Below are 25,439 nucleotides of genomic sequence, written 5' to 3' on the forward strand. Positions count from 1 at the left end.
TGGATTGGCCTCTTTAAATCATCATTATTTTCCAGCGCCTCCCCTCCCCTAAAGGCGCTGACTCTTGCTAGGGTGCGTGTCCACGTGCATTGGTTACCCTCCAGTACCTTACCAAAATGGCTTCTTTAAGTGTGAGCATAAATAGTGAGCACAAGAAAGCTACTGAACCAAAGGGGAGTATCACAGCCAACACTGCAACCCCTCAAGCCTGTTCTGCCATTCAGTTAGATCATGGCTGATCTGTATCTTAACTCCATCAAACCACCTTGGTTCTGTAACCTTTAATACCCTTGTCTAAGAAAAATCTATCAATCTCAGTTTTGACATTTTCAATTGACCCAGCCTCAACAGCTTTTTAAGGGAGTGAGTTCCAGATTTCCACTACCCTTTGTGTGAAGAAGTGCTTCCTGACATCACCCCTGAAAGGCCTAGCTATAATTTTAAGGTTATGGCCCTTTGTTCTGGACTCCCCCCACAAGAGGAAATATTTTCTCTCTATCTATGCTCATTGATGTCCGCATTTGTGCATGCAGGATTGGTTGCTGTGGCTGATCTTTCTCCCTTTCTAACCCTGGGGCATTGAGGCCAATTGTAATACCCCAACTGCTGCCCAGATGAGGATCAACTGGCTCAGGCCAGAAATCAAACCTGGGCCTTTTCTGGTCTATATTGCTCAGGCCGTCCATTTACCCACTGAGCTATTGATGGGTTGCTTGTTAAGAAATATGCACAAATGCTAATTAATTGTTACCCAATCAGCAGACTTCGCCTCACCTTTTGAGAGATAAGCCGCACAGTTTCAAGTTTGATGATAGCCGACGATCCCTCTTCTCCCGAATCCCTCTGTATTGTTTCTAGAATGGACACGTTGTAGGATTAGTGAGAGCTCAGTACATCCATGGTGATTATAATACAACCGAGGTGCCACAATGAATTCCAATGGATAACTTGGCCATTTATCTCAAATGCTGTTTGTGGGATCTTGTTGTGTGCCACATTTGCCTACATAACAACACTGGCTACATTTAAAATGTAATTCATTGGATGTGAAATGCTTTGGGACATCCTAAGAATGTGGTGAGGCTTTATATAAATGCAAGATTTTTCTTTCTTATTTAGTGGCTATTTATGGGGTACATTTGTATGTGGATTGGAGTAATCAGTACATTAAACTATGGCATGGTACTAAACTCAAACTACATTAGAGTCCCCTGTGGAAAGAGGCTTGTTTTTGCAAACTAGAGCACATGCTCCATACACAAATTGTGGATATTCACACTGAGGAATATGTGCGAGTGTTAAGACTGTAGGGGAGTACAATCTTCTGCAAAAAGATTTCGATGCGCTGGGGGAATGGGCCAAACAATGGCAAATGGCATTTAATCTACACAAATGCAATGTGATGTATGTAGGCAGGACAAACACAGAATATACTTACCATTTACAGGGAACAATACTGAAACTGGTCAATAGAGAAAAGGATCTAGGTGTTATTGTGCACAGATCACTCAAGGTTTATGACCAATGCAGAGAAGCCATAGCCAATGCAAACAGGGTATTAGGTTGTATTAACAGAACCAATATAAGGCAAAGGATACCATTCTGTCCTTGTGCAGATCGTTAGTTAGACTGCATCTAGAGCACTGCGTCCAGTTTTGGTTCCCTCACATGGTGGGTGATATAGTGGCCTTGGAAAAGGTTCAGAGGAGAGCCACAAGAATGATTCCCATCTTAAAAATCCTAAGTTATTCAGATAGGCTTAAAGAGCAGTGTAGACCTGAGGTGACCTGATAGAAGTATATAAAATAATGTAAGGGCTGGATTGTGTACCCACTGATGGATTATTTCGGTTTGACAGATTGGGGAGGACCAGAGGTCATGCATTTAAACTATGCAAGAGTAAGAATAGGCTAGATGTTGGGCAGTTCTTCTTTTCCCAGAGAGCAGGGGACCTTTGGAATAAGCTGCCGGCCTGTGCGGTGTGTGCTGACTCTCCACGCGCCTTCAGAGAGCTGGGTTGTATTGTAGCAGAGATCACATCTTCTAAAAGATACACAATTTACCAGTGACCATAAGCATGGCCAATGTGGTGTCCTGGATTGATTTTGATCGCCTAAGGGAGTCGGAGAGGAATTTCCCAGATTTTTTCCCATTTTGGCCCTGGAGTATTTTTTCCCTGTTTTATTTCCTCTCCCAGGAGATTACATGGTTGCCGGGTGATAGGATGCATCTAGTCATTATGCTCCGGGCATCAGGAATGTGGGGCAGGGTTAATGAACCAGCTGATCTTTTTCTACCCGTCATTTTCTATGTTTATATGAATTGAGAGAGAGAGGGCTACCAGTGGAAGTTGTTCTCTCTTGGGTAGGGAATGCCTTTTGGTTGCAACCGTGATCTCAGTTTTCTTTCCAAACAGCCAACCCTTGGTTCTCATTTCATATGTTTTGAAATGATGAAAGGCAAGAATGCATCTGTTGAACTGAGCTCATGACATAAAAACAACCAATCCATCACTGACCAAAAGCACCTCTATTTCCAGGATAGGTAACTGAAATCACAGCGAGATGAATACTCACGGGCAAGCTCGAACTGGTCAGGCAGGTCGCTGGCCAGTCTCTGAGTAGCAATATCTGAAATTGGTCCAAGAATCACAACAGGCCTTTTATAACTAGCTGCAATAAAGAAATTAAATAATGAATGCAAAATAAATATAGATGAATAAATACTACAATTTCTGGACTTCAGGAAAAAAACAAATTCATATTTTATTTAGTGGATATAATATCCATTTAGAAGTGGGAGTTCACCTCAGGCAGTTTTGCCTCCCCCAAGACTGAGGCAAAGGGGGCCTTGTTAACATTGAATTCCCTGTCCTTTAGATGAAACGTCAAACTGAGGCCCGATCTGCCTGTTGCAGTGGCTCAGGTGGATGTTTAAGATCCCATGGTGCTATTCAAAGAAGAGCAGAGGGTTCTCCTAGTCCTGGTCAACATTCTATCCTCATCCAACACCACCAAAAACAGATTAATTAGTCATTCATCACGTCGTTGTTTGTACAAAATGGCGGTGCTGTTTGCCTACATAACACCAGTGACTGCACTTCATTCTATCTGAAGTGCCATGGGACATTTCTGAGAGATGTGATAAGAATGAAAGTACTTGCACTTTATATAGAGCTTTACACAACTTCAGGACATCTCAAAGCGCTTCACAACCAATTAAGTACTTTTGATTGAAATGTAGTCACTGCTGTACTGCAGGGAAAGGCGGCAGCCAATTTGTGCACAGCAAGGTCCCACAAAGAGCAATTAGATAAATGATCTGATAATCTGTTTTAGTGATGTTGGTTGATGGATAAATGTTGGCCAGGACACCTGGAGAACTCCCTTGCCAGAGGATCTTTTGCATCCACCTGAGAGCAAATGGGCCTGTTAAACGTCTCATCCCAAAGACGGCACCTCCGGCAGTGCAGCACTCCCTCAGCACTGCACTGGAGTGTCAGCCAAGATTATGAGTTCAAGTCTCTGGAATGGGGTTTGAACCCACAACCTGCTGACTGAGAGGTGAAAGTATTACCACTGAGCCAAGGCTGATAAAGTGCTGGATTAATGTAAGTCTATCTTGAAGAAAAACTCAACACCTTCCCTGATGGCTGAATCAGCAAATGCAGTTGAGAAAAACAACAGCCAGGTGTGAGTCCCACACCGGCACTTTCAGCTCCTATACTTCCACCCCAAGCACCAACCCGAATTCCATCCTGTCAAAAAACTGTAGGTTGAGAGCTGCACAAAACTACACACATGGCAGCAGAATGGGCGGTGAGGGTTAAACCTGTCCGGGATCTGAGACTCTGAGGGATCTGAGACTCTGAGGGATATGAGACTGTGAGGGATCTGTGATTGTGAGGGATCTGTGATTGTGAGGGATCTGTGATTGTGAGGGATCTGAGACTGAGGGATCTGAGACTGTGAGAGATCTGAGACTGTGAGGGATCTGAGACTATGAGGGATCTGTGATTGTGAGGGATCTGAGACTGAGGGATCTGAGACTGTGAGGGATCTGAGACTGTAAGAGATCTGAGACTGTGAGAGATCTGAGACTGTGAGGGATCTGAGACTGTGAGGGATCTGAGACTGTGAGGGATCTGTGATTGTGAGGGATCTGTGATTGTGAGGGATCTGAGACTGAGGGATCTGAGACTGAGGGATCTGAGACTGTGAGGGATCTGAGACTGAGGGATCTGTGATTGTGAGGGATCTGAGACTGAGGGATCTGAGACTGTGAGGGATCTGAGACTGTGAGGGATCTGAGACTGTGAGGGATCTGAAACTGTGAGGGATCTATGATTGTAAGGGATCTGTGATTGTGAGGGATCTGTGATTGTGAGGGATCTGAGACTGAGGGATCTGAGACTGTGAGAGATCTGAGACTGTGAGGGATCTGAGACTGTGAGGGATCTGTGATTGTGAGGGATCTGAAACTGAGAGGGATCTGAGACTGAGAGGGATCTGAGACTGAGAGGGATCTGAGACTGAGAGGGATCTGAGACTGAGAGGGATCTGTGATTGTCAGGGATCTGAGACTCTGAGGGATCTGTGATTGTCAGGGATCTGTGATTGTCAGGAATCTGTGATTGTCAGGGATCTGAGACTGCGAGGGATCTGAGACTGCGAGGGATCTGAGACTGCGAGGGATCTGAGACTGCGAGGGATCTGAGACTGTCTGGGATCTGAGACTGTGAGGGATCTGATCTATTGGGCATCTAAGACTGTTAGAGATCTGATACTGTCAGGGATTTGATATTGTCAGGGATCTGACCTTATTGATCTGAGACTGTCAGGGGTCTGATTTTATATTGCGTTCATAGAATCATACAGCAGAGAAGGAGGCCATTTGGCCCATCGTGCCTGTGCCGGCTCTTTGAAAGCGATCCAATTAGTCCCATTCACCTGCTCTTTCCCCGGAGTCCTACAGATTTTTTCTTTTTCAAGTATCGATTCAATTCCATTTTGAAAGTTACTACTGAATCTGCTTCCACCGGCCTTTCAGGCAGTGCATTCCAGATCATAACAACTCGCTGCATAAAAAAACATGCTCCTCATCTCCCCTCTGGTTCTTTTGCCAATTATGTTAAATCTGTGTCCTCTGGTTACCGACCCTTCTGCTAATGGAAACAATTTCTCATTATTTACTCTATCAAAAGACTTAATGATTTTGAACATCTCTATTAAATCTCCCTTAACCTTCTCTGCTCTAATGAGAACAATCCCAGCTTCCCTAGTCCCCACATAATTGAAGTTCCCCATATCATTGTAGTATATCTCCTCTGTACCCTCTCCAAGGCCTCAACATCTTTCCTAAAGTGTTGTGCCTAGAATTGGACACAATACCCCAGCTGAGGCTTAACCATGGATTTATAAAAGTTTAGCATAACTTGCTTGCTTTTGTAGTCTATGCCTCTATTTATAAAGCCAAGGATCCTGTATGCTTTTTAAACAATCAACTTGTCCTGCCACCTTCAAAGATTTGTGTATGTTGGTTCTACTATATTTCCAACTCCCTTCTCCCCCCCAAAATTGTATAGTATATACATTTCAGATCTCCCTATCTCCCTTTCTTTTTGCTCTATCTTTCTGTGCGTCTCTCTTGCTCTGTCTCTTCCAGTCTTATTCTCCCTCCCTGTCTATTTGCTTTCCCTTTCCCTGTTCTTCTCTCCTGCTCTTGTTTTAATTTCTCTTTTTTGCTCTCCCTATATCTGTGTGTGTATCTCTCTCAATCACACACACACTCTTGATAAATGTCGAATCATGTAAACAGCATTAAATCTTGTTCCTACTACATCCTCTATATTGTACCTTCTCTCAAAATGACCCTTTCATAAGGGGGAAATTTGCCCTGAATAGTCAAAGCTGAAAGGTCATTTCTGCTCTTCCGTATGTTTTTCTTGGCACCTCTCAGGCCGCGCATTTTCCAGAACTCCGCCCGTGCTCCGGCCGATGAACTGGATGCGACTTTCTGAGTGATTTCAACTTTGGCAATCTGTTCAGCTCTATAAGGAAACGAACAGCACAAGATGTGGTGTTAGATTGTTGTACCACAGTTAGCCTTCCTGCAAGTAAAAGCGCCACAGCCCACATTACTGTCCCCAACTCCATTGCACAAAGGTACAGTACTGGAGTGGTTATGCTATTGGAGTAGTAATCCAGGGGCCTGGACTAATAATACAAAGAATGTAAATTCCATTCCCACCATAGCAATTTGAGAATTTGAACTCTGTTTTTAAAAATCTGCAGTCAGTAGAAGTGACCATGTTGTCAGAATTCAATAAAAACCCAACTGGTTCACTAATGCACTTTAGGGAAGAAAACCTGCTGGCCTTACCTGGCCTGGCTCATGTGTGACTCCAGTCCCACATTAATCTGGTTGACTCATAACTAACCTCAGAAGTGGCTGAGCAAACCACTCAGTTATATCAAACCACTATTTTAATAAGAAGGTCCACCACCCCTTTCTCAGGAAAATGAATAAAAAGTAACTCCTTTATAAGGTCGGAAATTCTACTAAATTTTAAACTCAGTTTAATGTCACCCAACTTGCCTTTAATGTCCAAAATTACAGCTCTCCCCCGCTCAGTTGGTTAAGCCAGTGAGTATCTAAGCCATGAAGATCACAGGCTGGATCCCCGGTTTGTGCTGAGTTAGCTGACCTCAGGCAGGATAACCGTACAGACACAATTAACATCAGTGACCTTGGGCTAGAAAAGGTGGGCGGTGTACAGGGGAATTGGCCAGGGTTCCTACACCTGATCACGATCCAGTGACCCAGACTTATGTGCCCATATTTTGGCATCAGGTGGGGATAGGATCAAGCTCATCTGTGATGCTCTCACTCTCTTGGCTCATACATGCCAAATGGCCACCTAAAGAAAGTACCAGGTGGTGGCCTGTACTTATGGTTCTCTGCCACTGCAGAGATTATAGAAGAAAATTAAGGTGGGAGAGGGGAATTTTAACATTCACCCAGTAAGTAGCTGCACCATATAGAGTAGAAGGCTCCCTGGTTCGATTCCAGGCTTATTCTGAGTTCGCTGACTGCAGCCAAGGCAGTGGTTAGGATGCAGCCATTGGAATCAAGGAGTCAGCGCCTTGAAGAGTGTAGGGGAGCAAGATTTATTAAATTTGGTGCATCTGATAAAATAAATCTATCATTTCGGTAAAGGAATGATTTGACATTACTGAGCCAGATTGAAATGAAACCACACTGACTACACATCCTTTAGCCTGCGTTCTTTACAGAGTCCCAGTCAGGCTGCAGACCTGTTCTTGCTGGGGATGGTGCCTTTGTCCTGCTCCTTGAAGTCTTGGCCGATTCGCACAGCGTACCACGCTCCCAGCTTCCCTTTGTACATGGTGTCGACGACTCGGAAAACCTCTCCTCTCCTGAAGCTTAGTTCCTGCGTCCCTTCTACCTCATGGTCAAAGTGTGTTCGCACATAGAAAGAGTCCCCAACATTTGAGTTGATCATCTTTTTATAAACTGAAAGAAAGGGACCTTTGTGTTAGTTTGTGTTTATAAATAGTGTAGTCAACTAGGAAATGAAACTGGGCAAGAAAACAAGATTCAGAATTCTAGTTTCCAATAATTAACATTCTTTTAGTTTAAAAATAACATAATACAGACATTAAAAGAAGAAATGCGAATTCTGGAAATCTGTTATACGTATTCTGAAATATAAAAGCTGGGAGTCTAATGCCTATCTATCACACTTCAGATGTCACAATTCAAAGTGTCAAAAGCATTAAAAAAAAGAGAAAGCCAATCAATACTGCTGTTTTTTGACCTTGAACACACGGCTTCTCCCAAGACCACATTCTGGGGATTTACTGTAGATGCCAACTAACAGGAACTTCCCTCAGTGATCGGCTCTACATGAGCTTAGGCTGTGCCATTTCGACCATTTACCCATAGGGCAGATCTGAACAGTGGCGTTGAAGGGACAGGCCAAATGAAACACAGCTCCACCGTAGCAGCTAAACATCACAACTGTGCTCCAATCTGTGAGCAATGCCATGACGATCAGCTAGTGTAAAACATGAGTCACTGAAAGTGAATGTGCAGGTGCAGCAAGCCATTAGGAAGGCAAATAGTATGCTGGCCTTCATTACAAGAGGATTTGAGTACAGGAGTAAAGAAGTCTTACTGCAATTATATAGGGCCTTGGTGAGACCACACCTGGAGTACTGTGTACAATTTTGGTCTCCTTACCTAAGGAAGGATATACTTGCCATAGAGGGAGTGCAACGAAGGTTCACGAGACTGATTCTTGGGATGGCGGGACTGTCGTATGAGAAGAGATTGAGTAAACTAGGCCTGCATTCTCTTGAATTCAGAAGAATGAGAGGGGAGCTCATTGAAGCATACAACATTATTATAGGGCTTGATAGAGTGGATGCTGGGAGAATGTTTCCCTTGGCTGGGGAGTCTAGAACCAAGGGCCACAGCCTCAGGATAAAGGGTAGGCCATTCAGGACTGAGATGAGAAGAAATTTCTTCACACAGAGGGTGGTGAATCTTTGGAATTCTCTACCCCAGAGGGCTGTGGCGGCTCAGTCATTGGGTATATTCAAAACAGAAGTCGATAGATTTCTGACTAGTAAGGGCATCAAGGGATATGGCGATAGGGCCCGTGAACGGAGTTGAGGCAGAAGATCAGCCATGATCTCATTGAATGGCGGAGCAGGCTCGAAGGGCCGAATGGCCGACTCCTGCTCCTATTTCTTAGGTTCTTATGTTAAAAGAGAAAGAGCAAGACACTTCTGGTGAAGGGGCGCACCCAAAATGCCAAACCGTTTTTCTCTTTCCGACACTGGTCAACCTGTTGTGTATTTCCAGTGTTTTTAGTTTTACTTTTAGTACCCACCTGCTATCCTTTTCTTTGAAGTAAAGGCCAGCTTGTGACTATCTTCCTGGGGACGAGGGGAATTAGGTAAGGTCTCTTTGGGATCAAAGTGCCTCAAAAATGACACATCTGGTGATGCAAGTTTGGAACCAAATCTACCCTCTGTGGCAGACTTGGTAATCCAGGCAGGTCCACAGGGTACTGTTGATGATTGACCAACCTGCCTGGCTCACTAATAGAACGTAGAGGGGTAGGCCTGTCACTGGGATCTGGGATTCTTCCCACCCAGCTCCAGATAGTCCTACCAGCCAATGCCCAAACTGGGCACAAGTTGCGTAGATTTAGCTGGTTAAACTCCAGGGTACCTTTACACACACTTGGGGCCCATACAAACTGACACCTTAAGTTCTTTGGACTGGTAGGTTGGGTGCATCCCTATGGAGAAAGCATGCACTCTGTGTCGAGCACACACATAATTCTGCAGGTGTAGATTTCTTAGTAGTTTGGTTTTAAGACTCTTAAACATGGTGATAGGTTTCCACATGTGTTAGCTGACCATAAAAAGCCATGGAATTGAGTCTGTGAAAGGTGTATTATAGATCCCGTACCAACACATTACTTGATCTCAGCTGAAGCAACAGTGACCTTGGGATAAGGAGGGGAAAATCAGTCTGAGTTCCTGTTCCTGATCATTATCCACTGACTCATGTGTGTATGGACACTGAGTGAGGACAGGATCAGGCTCTGCTGTTATGTCCTCAATGGTTAAATGGTCAACTGAAACTTACGGTCTGAGCTCACACATGACAAGTGGCCGCTTTGGTGAGGGACTCTGGGAATTTGGAGTCATACCCCAGCACGAGTCAGCCTTCAGGAGAGGATGGGAGAATTATTTGTCGAAAAACATGAAATATATATACAAAAGGTAGGGATTTACATCGCAGGTTATACTCACTGTCCTCCTTCCTCTGAGCTCTAATCTCCACTTGCTGTCCTTTTGGTATATCCAACATGAGCAGCACTGCCTCTTCGCGAGTGAGATTTTGGAAGTTGACATTATTCACCTATTCAGGTAAAAAAATGAATAGCTGAGCTTTACAGTGAAAACTCAAGTCTTCAATTTTGTTCTGCCACCGTAGAGCAAAGCGTCCAAGGGACCTTTATTTTTGTGTGAGCCTCGTCGGTGATTCTTCACAGGGTATTGGACTGCAGATGGGATCACAGCCAAACTCAACCCTGTCCTCACCCAACATCTATTCATGCACTTCCAACAGGAATTGCTGGATAGTGATTAGGGGTGGCATCATTCCAAGGGTAATGAGGCCAGTGTAGCACCTCCATTGCCGAACTCAGCCAACTCATCAAAGACCAGACCTTCCTAGTCTGTATGGATAAGTACCAGGGAGTACGGTTATCTATTGAGCCATGGGAAGTGTTGTTGACCTTTGATTTAATTTGACACACTGTCAGTTTGTTACTATCTCTGTACAATCACAAGCCAAGTCGTAGAAACAGCCTCTATTAAGTGCAGGGTCTCAGGGGAGTATACTCATGAGCATCTGCCTCTCTAGGTTTGGGCATGTGTTTCATCACATCAAAGGTCATCTTCATTGCATCCATCTTAGTCAGAAGCCTGGCTCTCTAGCACTGGTGCAGAATAATAGAATGTTTCAGCACAAAAATAGGCCCATTAACTGAGCAACCGAGTTTAATCCCACTCACCTACTCCCTCATCATATCCTTTAATATTCCTCTTTTCCTAGCTAATTCCCTTTTGAAAAGTGTTGTGTCTGTGTATAATAAGACACAGACTGCAGGAGAAACGGTACAACAGGTGTTTACTGAATGAGGGTTACTCTAGAACTAACTGTACAGATCACTACTCAGGGTTTATATACAGGTGTGGTCACTGCCGGTACTTACAGTATACAGGAGCTGTAAAAAGTAGTTCTCTCCCTTAAAGGTACATACATTACAATTCCTCCCCTTTTAGATTAACTGTACCATAACACTCATTTAACAATTAAATATCAAACTAATTACAATTAACACTTTTAACATGCAACATTAGCTGAAAATAATCTATTTATAAATTCAGTCGTTGGGAAGGCTTCCTGATTCTTTCTGGATAACGCCTTTTCCGAGTGCCTCGTTCTTGCTGCGGAGGCGATTCTAGCACCCTGTCGTCAGTTGATTCATCAGCTTCCAATGCTATTGTTTCTGAGGTAGATGCGACCTGTACGTCGGGTTCCTCACCAGGTACGTATGGCCGAGACATGGGGTTGACTCGTTCCTGTGACTCTAGGATCTGGTCAGCATGGCGTCTCACAATGTTCTCCCCAACATCCACTGTGTACATTAGTGGCCCCTGCCGTGTGCATATCGTTCCTGGTTGCCATTTCTCTGTTCGGTAGTCGCGGGCCAAGACTGGTTGCCCTACATTGAAGCTCCTTGTCGGCTTCTCATTGATGTGCTGGAATTGCTTACTCTCAACATCTCTTCGTACATTTGCTCTGAGCAAATCCAGACGAGATCTCCACCTTCGGTTAAAGAACATCATGGCCGGGGCCTGGTTGGTGACTGCATGTGTCGCATTTCTGTAGGCTAACAGGAAATTGTCCACCTTATGCTGCAGTGGAATGTCGTCATCGCACATGGCCTTTACTGCTTTTTTAAAGGTTTGTACGAACCTCTCAGCCAATCCATTTGTGGCTGGATGATACGGGGCAGATGTGTAATGCCTTACCCCATTCCTTTTCATAAATCTTCGAAACTCTTCGGACACAAACTGTGGTCCGTTATCAGAGCAAATCTGCTCTGGCAAGCCGTTCCTGGCAAAAATGGTCCGTAGGACTGCAATAGTTTTCTCCGTGGTGGTGGAGGACATTTTGATCACCTCAGGCCATTTCGAGTGCGCATCCACGGCTATTAAAAACATTGAGTCCATGAATGGACCAGCAAAATCAATATGCACCTGTTGCCATGGAGATGAGGGCCACTCCCATGGGTGTAGAGGGGCATGTGGTGGTGCATTTTGGACCTTCTGGCATCCTGAGCAGCTCTTTGTCAGGTCCTCGATTTGCTGATCGATCCCTGGCCACCACACATAAGCCTTAGCAAGGCTTTTCATTTTCACCCCTCCCAGATGACCTTCGTGAAGCTCATTGAGCACTCTCTCCCTTAACTTGGGTGGAATTACCACTCGGGATCCACATATCAAGGTCCCCTGGCATACTGACAGCTGTTCTCTTCTGGATGAGAATGCTGGCAACAGTGAGTCGCCATGTGCTGGGCATCCCTTCACCGTCAAATCATATACCCGAGACAATGTCGGGTCATTTCGGGTCTCCTTCTCTATACCAGCGTTAGTTACTGGCAAGCATTCAATTATAGTCGAATGAAATATTTCGACAGGATCCACTGCTGGTGCTTCCTCCGCAGTAGGCAGTGGCAGGCGTGATAGCCCATCAGCGTTTCCATGCTGTTTCGTGCCCTTATACTCGATTTCATATTGGTGCGCCCCTAGAAAAAGGGACCATCTTTGTAGCCGTTGCTCAATCACCGGAACGCCCTTCTTTGGATTAAAGATGGAGACAAGTGGTTGGTGGTCAGTCAGCAAGGTGAACTTTTGCCCGTGCAGATAGTGATTGAACTTTTTCACTCCCCACACTAGGCTGAGGGTCTCACTGTCAATCTGGGCGTAGTTACGCTCGGCTGAGGTTAGTGACCGAGACGCAAAGGCTACTGGCCTCTCCGAGCCGTCCGGGAATTTGTGCGACAGCACCGCTCCAATGCCATAGGGTGATGCATCACACGCCAACCGAATTGGTAGTGCTGGGTTGAAATGAGCCAACACCTCTTTTGATGTGACCAATGCTTTGCTCTTCTGGAAAGCTCGTTTACATTCGTCACTCCACTTCCATGGTACCCCCGTTTGCAGTAGGGTGTTCAGTGGGTGTAGTATTGTAGACAAATTCGGCAAGAACTTATGGTAGTAGTTCACCAGCCCGAGGAACAACCTCAGTTGTGACACATTTTCCGGTGCTGGAGCCTTGACTACTGCCTCAATCTTTTCAGGGGACTTATGTAACCCCTCTTTATCAATAACGTGGCCACAATACGAGATCTGCTTCTGGAAAAACTCGCATTTGTGGCGATTAGCTCGGAGCCCATATTCCTTCAATCTAGTGAGCACCTGCTCCAGGTTGGCGAGGTGATCACTGTCATTTTCGCCCGTGAACAGGATGTCGTCCAAATAACACTGGGTCCCTGGAATCCCTTGCAGGACTTGTTCCATTGCCCTTTGCCAAATAGCCAGAGCTGATGCTACCCCGAACACCAGCCGGTTGTATTGGTAGAGACCTTTATGAGTGTTGATCATGAGGTACTGTTTCGAGGCTTCTTCTACCTCCATTTGCAGGTACGCCTGGGCCAGATCAATCTTAGTGAAGCGTTTCCCTCCAGATAGCGAGGCGAAAATATCTTCAATCCGCAGAAGCGGATATTGTACAGTGTGAAGGACTGGGTTCACTGTCACCTTAAAGTCCCCACAGATGCGAACCTTCTTTGGTTCCCCAGGCGTATTACTCAACGACCTCTTCATTACAGGAACGATGGGTGTAGCCCACTCGCTCCAGTCCACTTTGGACAGTACTCCTGAACGTTCCAAACCTTCCAGCTCTGCTTCGACGGCTGGGCGGATCGCATAAGGTACCGGTCTGGCCTTAAAAAACTTTGGGCTTGCATTTTCCTCTATTTTGATCGTCGCTGTTATGCCTTTTAGTGTTCCGAGTCCCTGCTGGAACACTTCTTGTGCGTCAGTTAGCATTTTTGACAGTCGTCCAGGTGTGACGTCGTCATCCTTTTTGGCATCTACAGTCAGTGCTTGTATGGAATGCCAATCTAGCTGTATCTTCTGGATCCATTCACATCCTAGTAGTGGTGGTCCTCCATCTGGCAATATATATAGGTCAATTTTTGGTGTTTCCTTGCCGTTATATATAACGTTCACCCTTATTTTTCCTTTGGGGTAGACTTTTTGCCCCGTGTACGTCTTCAAGACAATCTTTGTATCTCTCAAGGGTATATGTGAGAATAGCCGCTTGTAGTCCCTTCGGTTTATGACTGTTAGGGCTGATCCTGTGTCCAATTCCATTTTCACTTGGACTCCTACTATCTTGAGCGTGACCCAGATAGTTTGGTGATCCTCCGTTTTGATCACATTATGTAGTTTCAGACAACCCAGCTCCTTGCTTCCGGAGTCTGTATCACTCTTCTGTTCGTCTGAACTACTCTCCATCACCTTATGTACCTTCTTGTACTTCTCCTGTGGAGATTTCTTGCTGCTGGTTTTCTTTCCCGACCTGCAGACTCTTGCTATGTGTCCTACTTTTCCACACTGTCTGCACACTTTGTCCTTGAACCAGCAATCATTATGGTCGTGTGTTGTTCTGCCGCAGCGATAGCACTTCACTGTTCCGTATGACATTTCATTTGTGCCATATTCTTGCGGTCTCTGTTGTATCTCTGCAGCGCCCCGTGCTGCTGCTTCATGTGATACTGCAATGTTGAAAACCTTGTCCAGCGTAAGATCCTTTTCTGATAGAAGCCGTTTCTGGGTTCCTTCACTTTGAAGCCCACACACAAACTTGTCCCTTAAAGTATCTGCTAGTCCTGTTCCAAACTGGCAGTGTTTCGATAGCTTGCGCAGTTCCGTTAAATACTCAGCATTACTTTCATCTTTATGCTGGTTCCTTTTGTGAAACTTAAATCTTTCTGCTATCAGCAGCGGTGTGGGGTTTAAGTGGTCCTGTAGGATTGACACTATGTTTTCAAAATCCTTTTCTGCTGGCTTCTCTGGGGTTACTAGGTTTCGTAGTAAGCCATACGTTTTGGCACCCATTGAATTCAACAATACCAGCGCGTTCTTGTCATCTGGCACTTCATTCGCCTTGCAGTATACTTCTATGCGTTCGACATATGTCGTCCAATCTTCGACTTCATTGTTGAACGCTGTGATACTGCCACTCTTCGGCATTTTTGGGTGTGGTTAGACTGGCTTAAAATGGCGTCTCCCGTGCTTTCCTTTCTTCCCCACTGCGGCTTAAAATGGCGTCTCCCGCGCTTTCCTTTCTTCCCCGCTGCGGCTTAAAATGGCGTCTCCCGTGCTGCTGCCAACACCGCTCTCGGCGGTCCTCGTGGCAAATGGCGACGCCCTGTGGGTTTCGTGCGCTGCTCCTGCGCTGCTGCCAATGCCGCTCTCTGCGGTCCTTGTGGCAATGGCAGCGCCTCACGTTTTCCTGCGTGCCTCTCTCCCCCGTTGACGCTGCTCGGCCCTTGAACACCGGCTGCGCTCTGCTCTCTCTCATCTCTCTCCCCCGTTGACGCTGCTCGGCCCTTGAACACCGGCTGCGCTCTGCTCTCTCTTGTCTCTCTCCCTGTTGACGCCGCTCGATCCTGAACACCGGCTGCGCCCTGTGCGCTCTGCCCTCTCTCTCTCCCCCGTTGATGCTGCTCGGCCTTTTTCTGTGCCGCTCGGTCGGCTCTAGCCGCCGCTGTCTGGGAAGCGTCTGCGCAGTACCTGTTGCCAGCCCGTTTCGCTGGACCACCGTGACTGGAAAGCCAAGCCTGGCTCTCGACAGCCTCCCCTGCGATGCTCAAATCTCCGCTGGATGACTGGGCGGTTGCCCGTGGTCGACGTCCATGCTTCTGGACTCGACCTCCTTCCACTGTTCTCCAGGAGCGAATCCCTGGGAGGTGATGCAGAGTTGCAGGTAGGTTTGAATCTGCTCGTCGCCAATGTTGTGTCTGTGTATAATAAGACACAGACTGCAGGAGAAACGGTACAACAGGTGTTTACTGTATGAGGGTTACTCTAGAACTAATTGTACAGATCCCTACTCAGGGTTTCTATACAGATGTGGTCACTGCTGGTACTACAGTATACAGGAGCTGTAAAAAGTAGTTCTCTCCCTTAAAGGTACATACATTACAAAAAGAATCTATGTTTCCTGCTTCAACAGCAATTGGTGGAGGATTCCACATTCTAACCAATTAACAAAATCCAGGCTAATCCCATTCCCCCATAATTTTCTTGTATCCGTTTATATTCTTCCTTTTCAAATATTTATCCCATTCCCTTTTAAATGATGCTTTAGTCTCTTCCACAGTAGGCATTTGTGGTAAATTATTCCACATTCTAATAACCCTCTGTGTGGAAAAATTATCTTCTAACTTCCCCCTTTATCTTCTAGTGATCATCCTGAGTCTATGCCCCCTGTTTATACAGTTGGCAGCGTCTTTGCCTGGACACCTTTGGATGTACCAATTTCAGTGACTATGTATTGTGGGGTTGGAGGCCGGGGGTTGATCTATGGTTTGTTGAATGCGGATGCTTCAGACTTTTGCCCAGATAAATTCTTCACCTTGATGAGCAGAAAATTCACCCCCCAAAAAAATCACATAGAAATAATGACAAGAAAATAACATTTTGAAGCTTTGGGATGTTGATAACAACAATTTAGAAGTGAGCATTCTGTTACCTTCAGAATCTGGTCTCCTTTCTGGATTCCCTGTTTGGCTGCAGGACTGTCTTCTAGAACTCGAGATACAAATATTCCGACATCATTGCCTCCAGCCAGCTGCAGCCCAACACTGGCATCCTTGACAAACCTCACCACTTTCATGTCTGGACTGTAGCTAAATATTGAAATATCCAGTTAGCGAGCACATATTGGGGGCTAAATTGGATAGCCCCTGAATAGGGGCGCGGGGATCGCGATGTGCGATTACCCCGTTCAATGTAATGCAGGCAGCCCACCAACTTCATGCTGTCTGCTCATTATAATGATTGCTGCGTGCAGCCAGCACTGACCGTGCTGTTCATTGGCTGCACACATCAGCAGGGGGCCCAATATTGTTACTTGCTAACACTACTTGAAGCTAGCCTGCACTGCTTAAAGCTAGCCAGCACCTCTTAAAGGGAAGGTGCATTGTGGCTGCTGGAGGTGCTGACATAATTCGGAAAAGTGCTGCGCAACAAAGAACAATGGCTGACCAGGGGGGAAAGAGTCAACAACTAGGCACGATGAATGTTTGATTGAAGGTCAATGATAGAGATCCATTAGAGGGAAAGTCCTGCAGTCTGCGTTGTCATTGTTCTGGTTTTCAGGAGCTAAATGAAAGTTCAGGAGGCATTGAGGGTGCTATAATGGGATGACTGTAGGTTTCTGTGGATGGGCCAAATGGCTACCTTGATTTCTACTTACTGTTATAATTTTTTTTAAAGGATTTAACTTAAGCTCGGGATTTGAAAGATGCTCCTGAGGTTTTCCCTTCTGGTTAATAAATTTCAGAGTAAATCCCAGCTTTATTACTCCCTCCTGGTCACCCTTGTTGCTAGACGTAGCCCAGAGGGTACAGAGGGAGCCAAGAAATTCTCAGGGCTGGTTCTGAAGTGTGCTACATTTTTCAATTGCTGCCTAAATAAATGCCAGTTGTGCTGTTGTTGATGATTACATCGACTTGTGCAAGATATAATGGGACAAACAGAAACTGCAATTGGATCAGACATATAAAATGAGAAACTGAGATATACAGAACTGAAGGCAAAAGCCTAAATCACACAAAGTGTGATCTTACTGTACAGGACAGTTTGATGAGTCTTCTGGCCCGGAGGAGACCTCAGTTTATTTAATTCCTATCATTACATTAACAGCTGTGATCAACAGGTTTGTTCCTGAATTTACGGAAAATCATATTTTTTTCTCCCCTCTCCTGGAAGTGCTGGCAGGTCCGTGGGCTCTGGCCATCCTCTGGTACCTGTGCAAGTGGCCTTTCTTCATGGCCTAGTGCAGCAGGGTACCTGAAGCCCATGGAACGGTACCCCAAGCATCAGTCAGCACCTTAAGGAGAGGAGGGCAGGAAATAGCAGTTGAATGAATCAAGCTCCATTGTTCTTGCCAAAAGTGCAATTGCCTGGGCTGTATTGGTCAATCAAGTTTGCATCATTGTACAATAGTGCACAGATTACCGACCCCCTGTTCAATCGGTCTCATTGTTTGCTGGTACTTACCCAACATTATATTCATCCTGTGGCCTTGTATTTAAAGTCTTTATAGGGGCAGCATATGTTGGCTCCTCAATAACTGTGTTTGGAAAAGTGAAATCAAAGAGTTATGTTGATAAGCAGCCATTTGGGAGTCAACAAAAGAAAGTCGCTGCACCGTACAACCCAGCTCCTCACTGCACCGTACAACCCAGCCCCTCACTGCACCGTACAACCCAGCTCCTCACTGCACCGTACAACCCAGCCCCTCACTGCACCGTACAACCCAGCTCCTCACTACACCGTACAACCCAGCCCCTCACTGCACCGTACAACCCAGCTCCTCACTACACCGTACAACCCAGCTCCTCACTATACCGTACAACCCAGCTCCTCACTACACCGTACAACCCAGCTCCTCACTGCACCGTATAACCCAGCGCCTCACTACACCGTACAACCCAGCTCCTCACACCGTACAACCCAGCTCCTCACTACACCGTACAACCCAGCTCCTCACTGCACCGTACAACCCAGCGCCTCACTACACCGTACAACCCAGCTCCTCACACCGTACAACCCAGCTCCTCACACCGTACAACCCAGCTCCTCACACCGTACAACCCAGCTCCTCACTGCACCGTACAACCCAGCTCCTCACTGCACCGTACAACCCAGCTCCTCACTGCACCGTACAACCCAGCCCCTCACTGCACCGTACAACCCAGCTCCTCACTGCACCGTACAACCCAGCTCCTCACTGCACCGTACAACCCAGCTCCTCACTACACCGTACAACCCAGCTCCTCACTCTACCGTACAACCCAGCTCCTCACTACACCGTACAACCCAGCTCCTCACACCGTACAACCCAGCTCCTCACTACACCGTACAACTCAGCTCCTCACTGCACCGTACAACCCAGCTCCTCACTATACCGTACAACCCAGCTCCTCACTACACAGTACAACCCAGCTCCTCACTGCACCGTACAACCCAGCTCCTCACTGCACCGTACAACCCAGCTCCTCACTGCACCGTACAACCTAGCTCCTCACTGCTCCGTACAACCCAGCTCCTCACTACACCGTACAACCCAGCTCCTCACTACACCGTACAACCCAGCTCCTCACTACACCGTACAACCCAGCTCCTCACTGCACCGTACAACCCAGCTCCTCACTATACCGTACAACCCAGCTCCTCACTACACCGTACAACCCAGCTCCTCACTGCACTGTACAACCCAGCTCCTCACTGCACCGTACAACCCAGCTCCTCACTGCTCCGTACAACCCAGCTCCTCACTGCACCGTACAACCCAGCTCCTCACTACACCGTACAACCCAGCTCCTCACTACACCGTACAACCCAGCTCCTCACACCGTACAACCCAGCTCCTCACTGCACCTTACAACCCAGCTCCTCACTGCACCGTACAACCCAGCCCCTCACTACACCGTACAACCCAGCTCCTCACACCGTACAACCCAGCCCCTCACTGCACCGTACAACCCAGCCCCTCACTACACCGTACAACCCAGCTCCTCACACCGTACAACCCAGCTCCTCACTGCACCGTACAACCCAGCTCCTCACTACACCGTACAACCCAGCTCCTCACTACACCGTACAACCCAGCTCCTCACTACACCGTACAACCCAGCTCCTCACTGCACCGTACAACCCAGCCCCTCACTACACCGTACAACCCAGCTCCTCACTACACCGTACAACCCAGCCCCTCACTGCACCGTACAACCCAGCTCCTCACTGCACCGTACAACCCAGCTCCTCACTGCACCGTACAACCCAGCCCCTCACTGCACCGTACAACCCAGCTCCTCACTGCACCGTACAACCCAGCTCCTCACTACACCGTACAACCCAGCTCCTCACTGCACCGTACAACCCAGCTCCTCACTGCACTGTACAACCCAGGTCCTCACTACACCGTACAACCCAGCTCCTCACTACACCGTACAACCCAGCTCCTCACACCGTACAACCCAGCTCCTCACTACACCGTACAACCCAGCTCCTCACTGCACCGTACAACCCAGCTCCTCACTGCACCGTACAACCCAGCTCCTCACTACACCGTACAACCCAGCTCCTCACTGCACCGTACAACCCAGCTCCTCACTACACCGTACAACCCAGCTCCTCACTGCACCGTACAACCCAGCTCCTCACACTGTACAACCCAGCTCCTCACTGCACCGTACAACCCAGCTCCTCACTACACCGTACAACCCAGCTCCTCACTACACCGTACAACCCAGCTCCTCACTGCACCGTACAACCCAGCTCCTCACACCGTACAACCCAGCTCCTCACTGCACCGTACAACCCAGCTCTTCACTGCACCGTACAACCCAGCTCCTCACTACACCGTACAACCCAGCTCCTCACACCGTACAACCCAGCTCCTCACTGCACCGTACAACCCAGCTCCTCACTACACCGTACAACCCAGCTCCTCACTACACCGTACAACCCAGCTCCTCACTACACCGTACAACCCAGCTCCTCACACCGTACAACCCAGCTCCTCACTGCACCGTACAACCCAGCTCCTCACTGCACTGTACAACCCAGCTCCTCACTACACCGTACAACCCAGCTCCTCACACCATACAACCCAGCTCCTCACTGCACCGTACAACCCAGCTCCTCACTACACCGTACAACCCAGCTCCTCACTACACCGTACAACCCAGCTCCTCACTACACCGTACAACCCAGCTCCTCACACCGTACAACCCAGCTCCTCACTGCACCGTACAACCCAGCCCCTCACTACACCGTACAACCCAGCTCCTCACTGCACCGTACAACCCAGCTCCTCACTACACCATACAACCCAGCCCCTCACTGCACCGTACAACCCAGCTCCTCACTACACCGTACAACCCAGCCCCTCACTGCACCGTACAACCCAGCTCCTCACTACACCGTACAACCCAGCTCCTCACTACATCGTACAACCCAGCTCCTCACTGCACCGTACAACCCAGCTCCTCACTGCACCGTACAACCCAGCTCCTCACTACACCGTACAACCCAGCCCCTCACTGCACCGTACAACCCAGCTCCTCACTACACCGTACAACCCAGCTCCTCACTGCACTGTACAACCCAGCTCCTCACTACACCGTACAACCCAGCTCCTCACACCGTACAACCCAGCTCCTCACACCGTACAACCCAGCTCCTCACTACACTGTACAACCCAGCTCCTCACTACACCGTACAACCCAGCTCCTCACTACACCGTACAACCCAGCTCCTCACTGCACCGTACAACCCAGCTCCTCACTGCACCGTACAACCCAGCTCCTCACTGCACCGTACAACCCAGCTCCTCACCATACTGATTACTATCCAGCTCCTCACCGTACTGATCACTATCCAGCTCCTCACCGTACTGATCACTATCCAGCCCCTCACTGTACTGATCACTATCCAGCTCCTCACCGCACTGATCACTATCCAGCTCCTCACCGTACTGATCACTATCCAGCTCCTCACCGCACTGATCACTATCCAGCTCCTCACCGTACTGATCACTATCCAGCTCCTCACCGTACTGATCACTATCCAGCTCCTCACCGTACTGATCACTATCCAGCTCCTCACCGTAATGATCACTATCCAGCTCCTCACCGTACTGATCACTATCCAGCTCCTCACCGTACTGATCACTATCCAGCTCCTCACCATACTGATCACTATCCAGCTCCTCACCGTACTGATCACTATCCAGCTACTCCTGCTGGGAAGTGTGTGTACGTGGAAGTCTGTGGAGACTAGACTGGGTTCAGCTTTGTTGCCCCACCTCCAGGGTTCAAATAGCTTGGCAACACTAGCTGAAGAATGGTCACCTAGCTGAGGCAACAGAGGACAGCTGTGGAAGCTTGTAACTCAGCAAAGAGGCAATGCCTTCAGTTGAGGAGGAAAAGTTGGAATGAAATGAATGTTGCCTTTATACATGTTCAAAGGAGAAGGATTCTGTGGCACATGTGGCCGCTGGAGCTGAGGCATTGGCCCCCTTTGCATTGTGGGTTAAGATTCCTCACTTCTGGCAGCGATACACAGACATAGAAGTTACAACACAGACACAGGCCATTCGGTCCAACCAGTCCATGTCGGCTTTTACCCTCCACACAAACAGATAGTTCGAATCACATTTACACGCCATGTTCCCATATCCCTTCAACCCCTTTTCTCTTCATCCACCTATCCAATCTAATCTTGAATGTTGACACAGTTTCTGCCTTAACCACTAACCCTGGAAATGAATTCTACATCCTCACATCTCTCTGTGTGAAGGGGTTTCTTCTGCCCTCTGTTTTAAATCTCTTGCATTTAATCCTCTATATGTGGCCCCTTGGTCTTGACCTCTCAACAACTAGACATGGTGGAAATAAGTAGTGGCAGGCTCCGTCGGAGCCGATGTTTCTGTTGCTGGCTCCGGAGACAGTTACAGAAACTATCTCTTCAGGTCAGTCTTGGACCCCAGCAGCACCATCTAATTTACTTACAGCACTGGACCCAGGTCAGGGCTTCCATCAGCGACAGAGCTGTCAGATAAATGATGTATTAAAGCCCATTCACAAACAACAACTTGCCCTATGCTAAACCAAATCCATTCACTGCTGTGAAGTATGATTGTTGGGATCAATCAGTGAACACCAAAATAGCTAATACGATAGCAAAATACTGCAGATGCTGGAAAAGGGTTAGACCCGAAACGTCGACTCTAATTTCTCTCCACGGATGTTGCCTGGCCTGCTGAGTTTTTCCAGCATTTTCTGTTGTTATACCAAAATAGCTAAGCTGGGCTCTAACCTTAGAACTCGCACACCAGCAACATTGGTACTCACCATAAGGGGATTTGGAGGCTGCAGGTCTGACCTCCATCTCTGGCACCGGCTTTTTGTTTCGGTTTAAGCTGAAAAAAAGAGTGAGAAACATGGGTCATCTCTGGTCAGCAGCAATCCAGCCCTGAACATAAGCAAAACAGAAGGATTGGTTTGACACTGTTGTATCCGTGTGTTAATGGAGACACGGAATGCAGGAGTTGGTTTCACAGGTGTTTACTGAACAAAGTCTGGAGGTGAACTAACAGATACAAGACACTATACAGGCTTATATAGCCCGAGTGGCCATTACCGGCATTACAGTACACAGGGGGCTCTTAAAGGCACATACACCACAATTCCTCCCCTTTTAGACAACCAGTACATAACATTTTAAGTAATCATTAATTAACATGTTACAAGAACAATAATCTACACATTTGCTGCAGTTAATCAATTATAAGTCAGTCTCTCTGGAGGCTTCCTGACTCGGTCCGGATAACGCCTCGGTGGTGTAGTAGTTTTTGGTGGTGTAGTACGTTCTTTTGGCAAGGTCGATTCGGCTTGAATGCCAGTGTCGGGTTCATCTGGTTCCAGTATCACCGGATCGGAGGTAGATACTATGGGTATCTCTGCTTCATCATTAGGTGTACAGAGTTGTGGTGTAGGTTGTCCCTTTTCGGATGACTCTATGATCTGGTCAGCGTGGCGCCTTATTATGCTTTCTCCAATGTCCACGGTATACATCAGCGGTCCTAGTCGTGTGCAAATAGTTCCAGGCTGCCATTTCTCGGTACGGTAGTCCCGGGCCAAAACTTGTTGACCTATCTGGAAGGTTCTAGTTGGCCTTTCATTCATGCCTTGAAATTGCCGGTTCTCCACGTCCCTTCTGATGTTTGGCTTGATCAAATCCAGCCGGCATCTTAGGCTTCTATTGAAGAACATCATGGCGGGAGTTTGGTTTGTAACCACATGTGTTGCATTCCTGTATGCAAACAAGAAGTTATCTACCTTATGCTGTAGATTTATGTCTTCATTACCCATGGCCTTTATGGCCTTCTTGAAGGTCTGGACAAACCTTTCAGCTAATCCATTGGTGGCGGGATGGTATGGGGCGGACGTGTAGTGCTTAACCCCATTGCTTTTTAAGAACTTCCTCAATTCTTCGGACACAAATTGCGGTCCATTATCAGAACAGATCTGTTCAGGCAGCCCATTCCTGGCAAATATGGTCCTTAATACTGTGATGGTTTTTTCCGTGGTGGTGGAGGACATCTTTATTACCTCTGGCCACTTGGAGTGTGCATCAACCGCGATTAAGAACATTGAGTCCATAAATGGACCAGCAAAGTCGACGTGTACCCTTTGCCATGGAGATGAGGGCCACTCCCATGGATGTAGAGGGGCTTGTGGTGGGGCGTTTTGGACCTTCTGGCATCCTAGGCAGCTCTTGGTCATTTCTTCGATGTCTCCATCGATACCTGGCCACCACACAAACGCTCTGGCTAGGTTCTTCATTTTCACTCCACCCAGATGCCCCTCGTGAAGCTCCTTTAGCACTTTATCCTGGAGTTTGGGTGGAATCACCACTCTGGATCCACACATCAAGGTTCCTCAGCACACTGACAGCTGTTCTCTTCTTTGCGAGAATGCTGGCAACAGTGGTTCGCCATGTGCTGGCCATCCCTTCACCGTTAAATCGTAGACTCGTGAGAGAGTCGGGTCATTTCTCGTTTCCTTTTCAATGGCAGAATTTGTTACTGGTAGACATTCCACTATGGTTGAGTGGAACATTTCCACTGGGTCCACTGTAGGTGCCTCTTCTACCGTTGGCAACAGTAGGCGCGATAAACTGTCAGCATTCCCATGCTGTTTTGATCCTTTGTATTCTATGTCATATTGGTGTGCCCCTAGGAAAAGGGACCACCTCTGTAGCCTTTGCGCTGTCATAATGGGAACACCCTTTTTAGGGTTGAATATGGAGATGAGGGGTTGATGGTCAGTCAACAAGGTAAATTTTTGTCCGTGTAGGTAATGGTTGAATTTCTTCGCTCCCCATACCAGGCTGAGTGCTTCCCTGTCGATCTGGGCATAGTTACGCTCAGCTGAGTTCAATGAGCGTGACGCAAAAGCTATCGGCCGCTCCGAGCCATCAGGGAATCTGTGCGATAATACCGCTCCTACGCCGTAAGGGGATGCATCGCACGCCAGTCTGATTGGCAGTGATGGGTTGTAATGAGCCAAAACTTCCTTGGACGTGATCAAGCCTTTGCATTTATGGAAGGCACGTTTACAGTCTTCGCTCCATTTCCAAATTACTCCCGTTTGTAGCAGTTCGTTAAGAGGGTGCAGAAGAGTTGACAAGTTCGGTAAAAATTTATGATAGTAATTTTCAATCCCAGGAACGACCTTAATTGTGAGACATTTTCAGGTGCTGGGGCTTTTATGACCGCTTCAATTTTTTCAGGTGACTTATGCAACCCTTCCTCGTTAATTATGTGGCCACAATATGATATTTGCTTCTGGAAAAATTCGCACATGGGGCGATTTGCTCGTAGGCCCCGTTCTCTCAGCCTAGTGAGCACCTGCTCCAAATTGGCAAGGTGCTCGTTGTCGTTTTCTCCTGTTA

At 47.3% G+C, this 25,439-nt stretch overlaps 1 protein-coding gene across 1 annotated transcript in view; it reads right to left on the reverse strand.

The window, feature by feature from the left end:
* LOC147108275 (tight junction protein ZO-3-like) overlaps positions 1 to 25,439 on the reverse strand; it is a 136,447-nt gene that overhangs the window by 12,473 nt on the left and 98,535 nt on the right. Inside the window, exons 9-16 of the mRNA XM_086004834.1 lie at positions 22,835 to 22,902; positions 17,973 to 18,045; positions 16,441 to 16,597; positions 9,855 to 9,963; positions 7,317 to 7,536; positions 5,856 to 6,049; positions 2,577 to 2,672; positions 775 to 854 (exon numbers count right to left, since the gene is read on the reverse strand). Of these exons, the coding sequence (XP_085860960.1) occupies positions 775 to 854; positions 2,577 to 2,672; positions 5,856 to 6,049; positions 7,317 to 7,536; positions 9,855 to 9,963; positions 16,441 to 16,597; positions 17,973 to 18,045; positions 22,835 to 22,902 (997 nt within the window). The remainder of the gene's footprint in view (positions 1 to 774; positions 855 to 2,576; positions 2,673 to 5,855; positions 6,050 to 7,316; positions 7,537 to 9,854; positions 9,964 to 16,440; positions 16,598 to 17,972; positions 18,046 to 22,834; positions 22,903 to 25,439) is intronic.

Source organism: Somniosus microcephalus, chromosome 13 (assembly GCF_052327205.1).
Source record: "Somniosus microcephalus isolate GS21.2 chromosome 13, FLI_Smic_1.0, whole genome shotgun sequence".
In the NCBI taxonomy this organism is placed as follows: domain Eukaryota; kingdom Metazoa; phylum Chordata; class Chondrichthyes; order Squaliformes; family Somniosidae; genus Somniosus; species Somniosus microcephalus.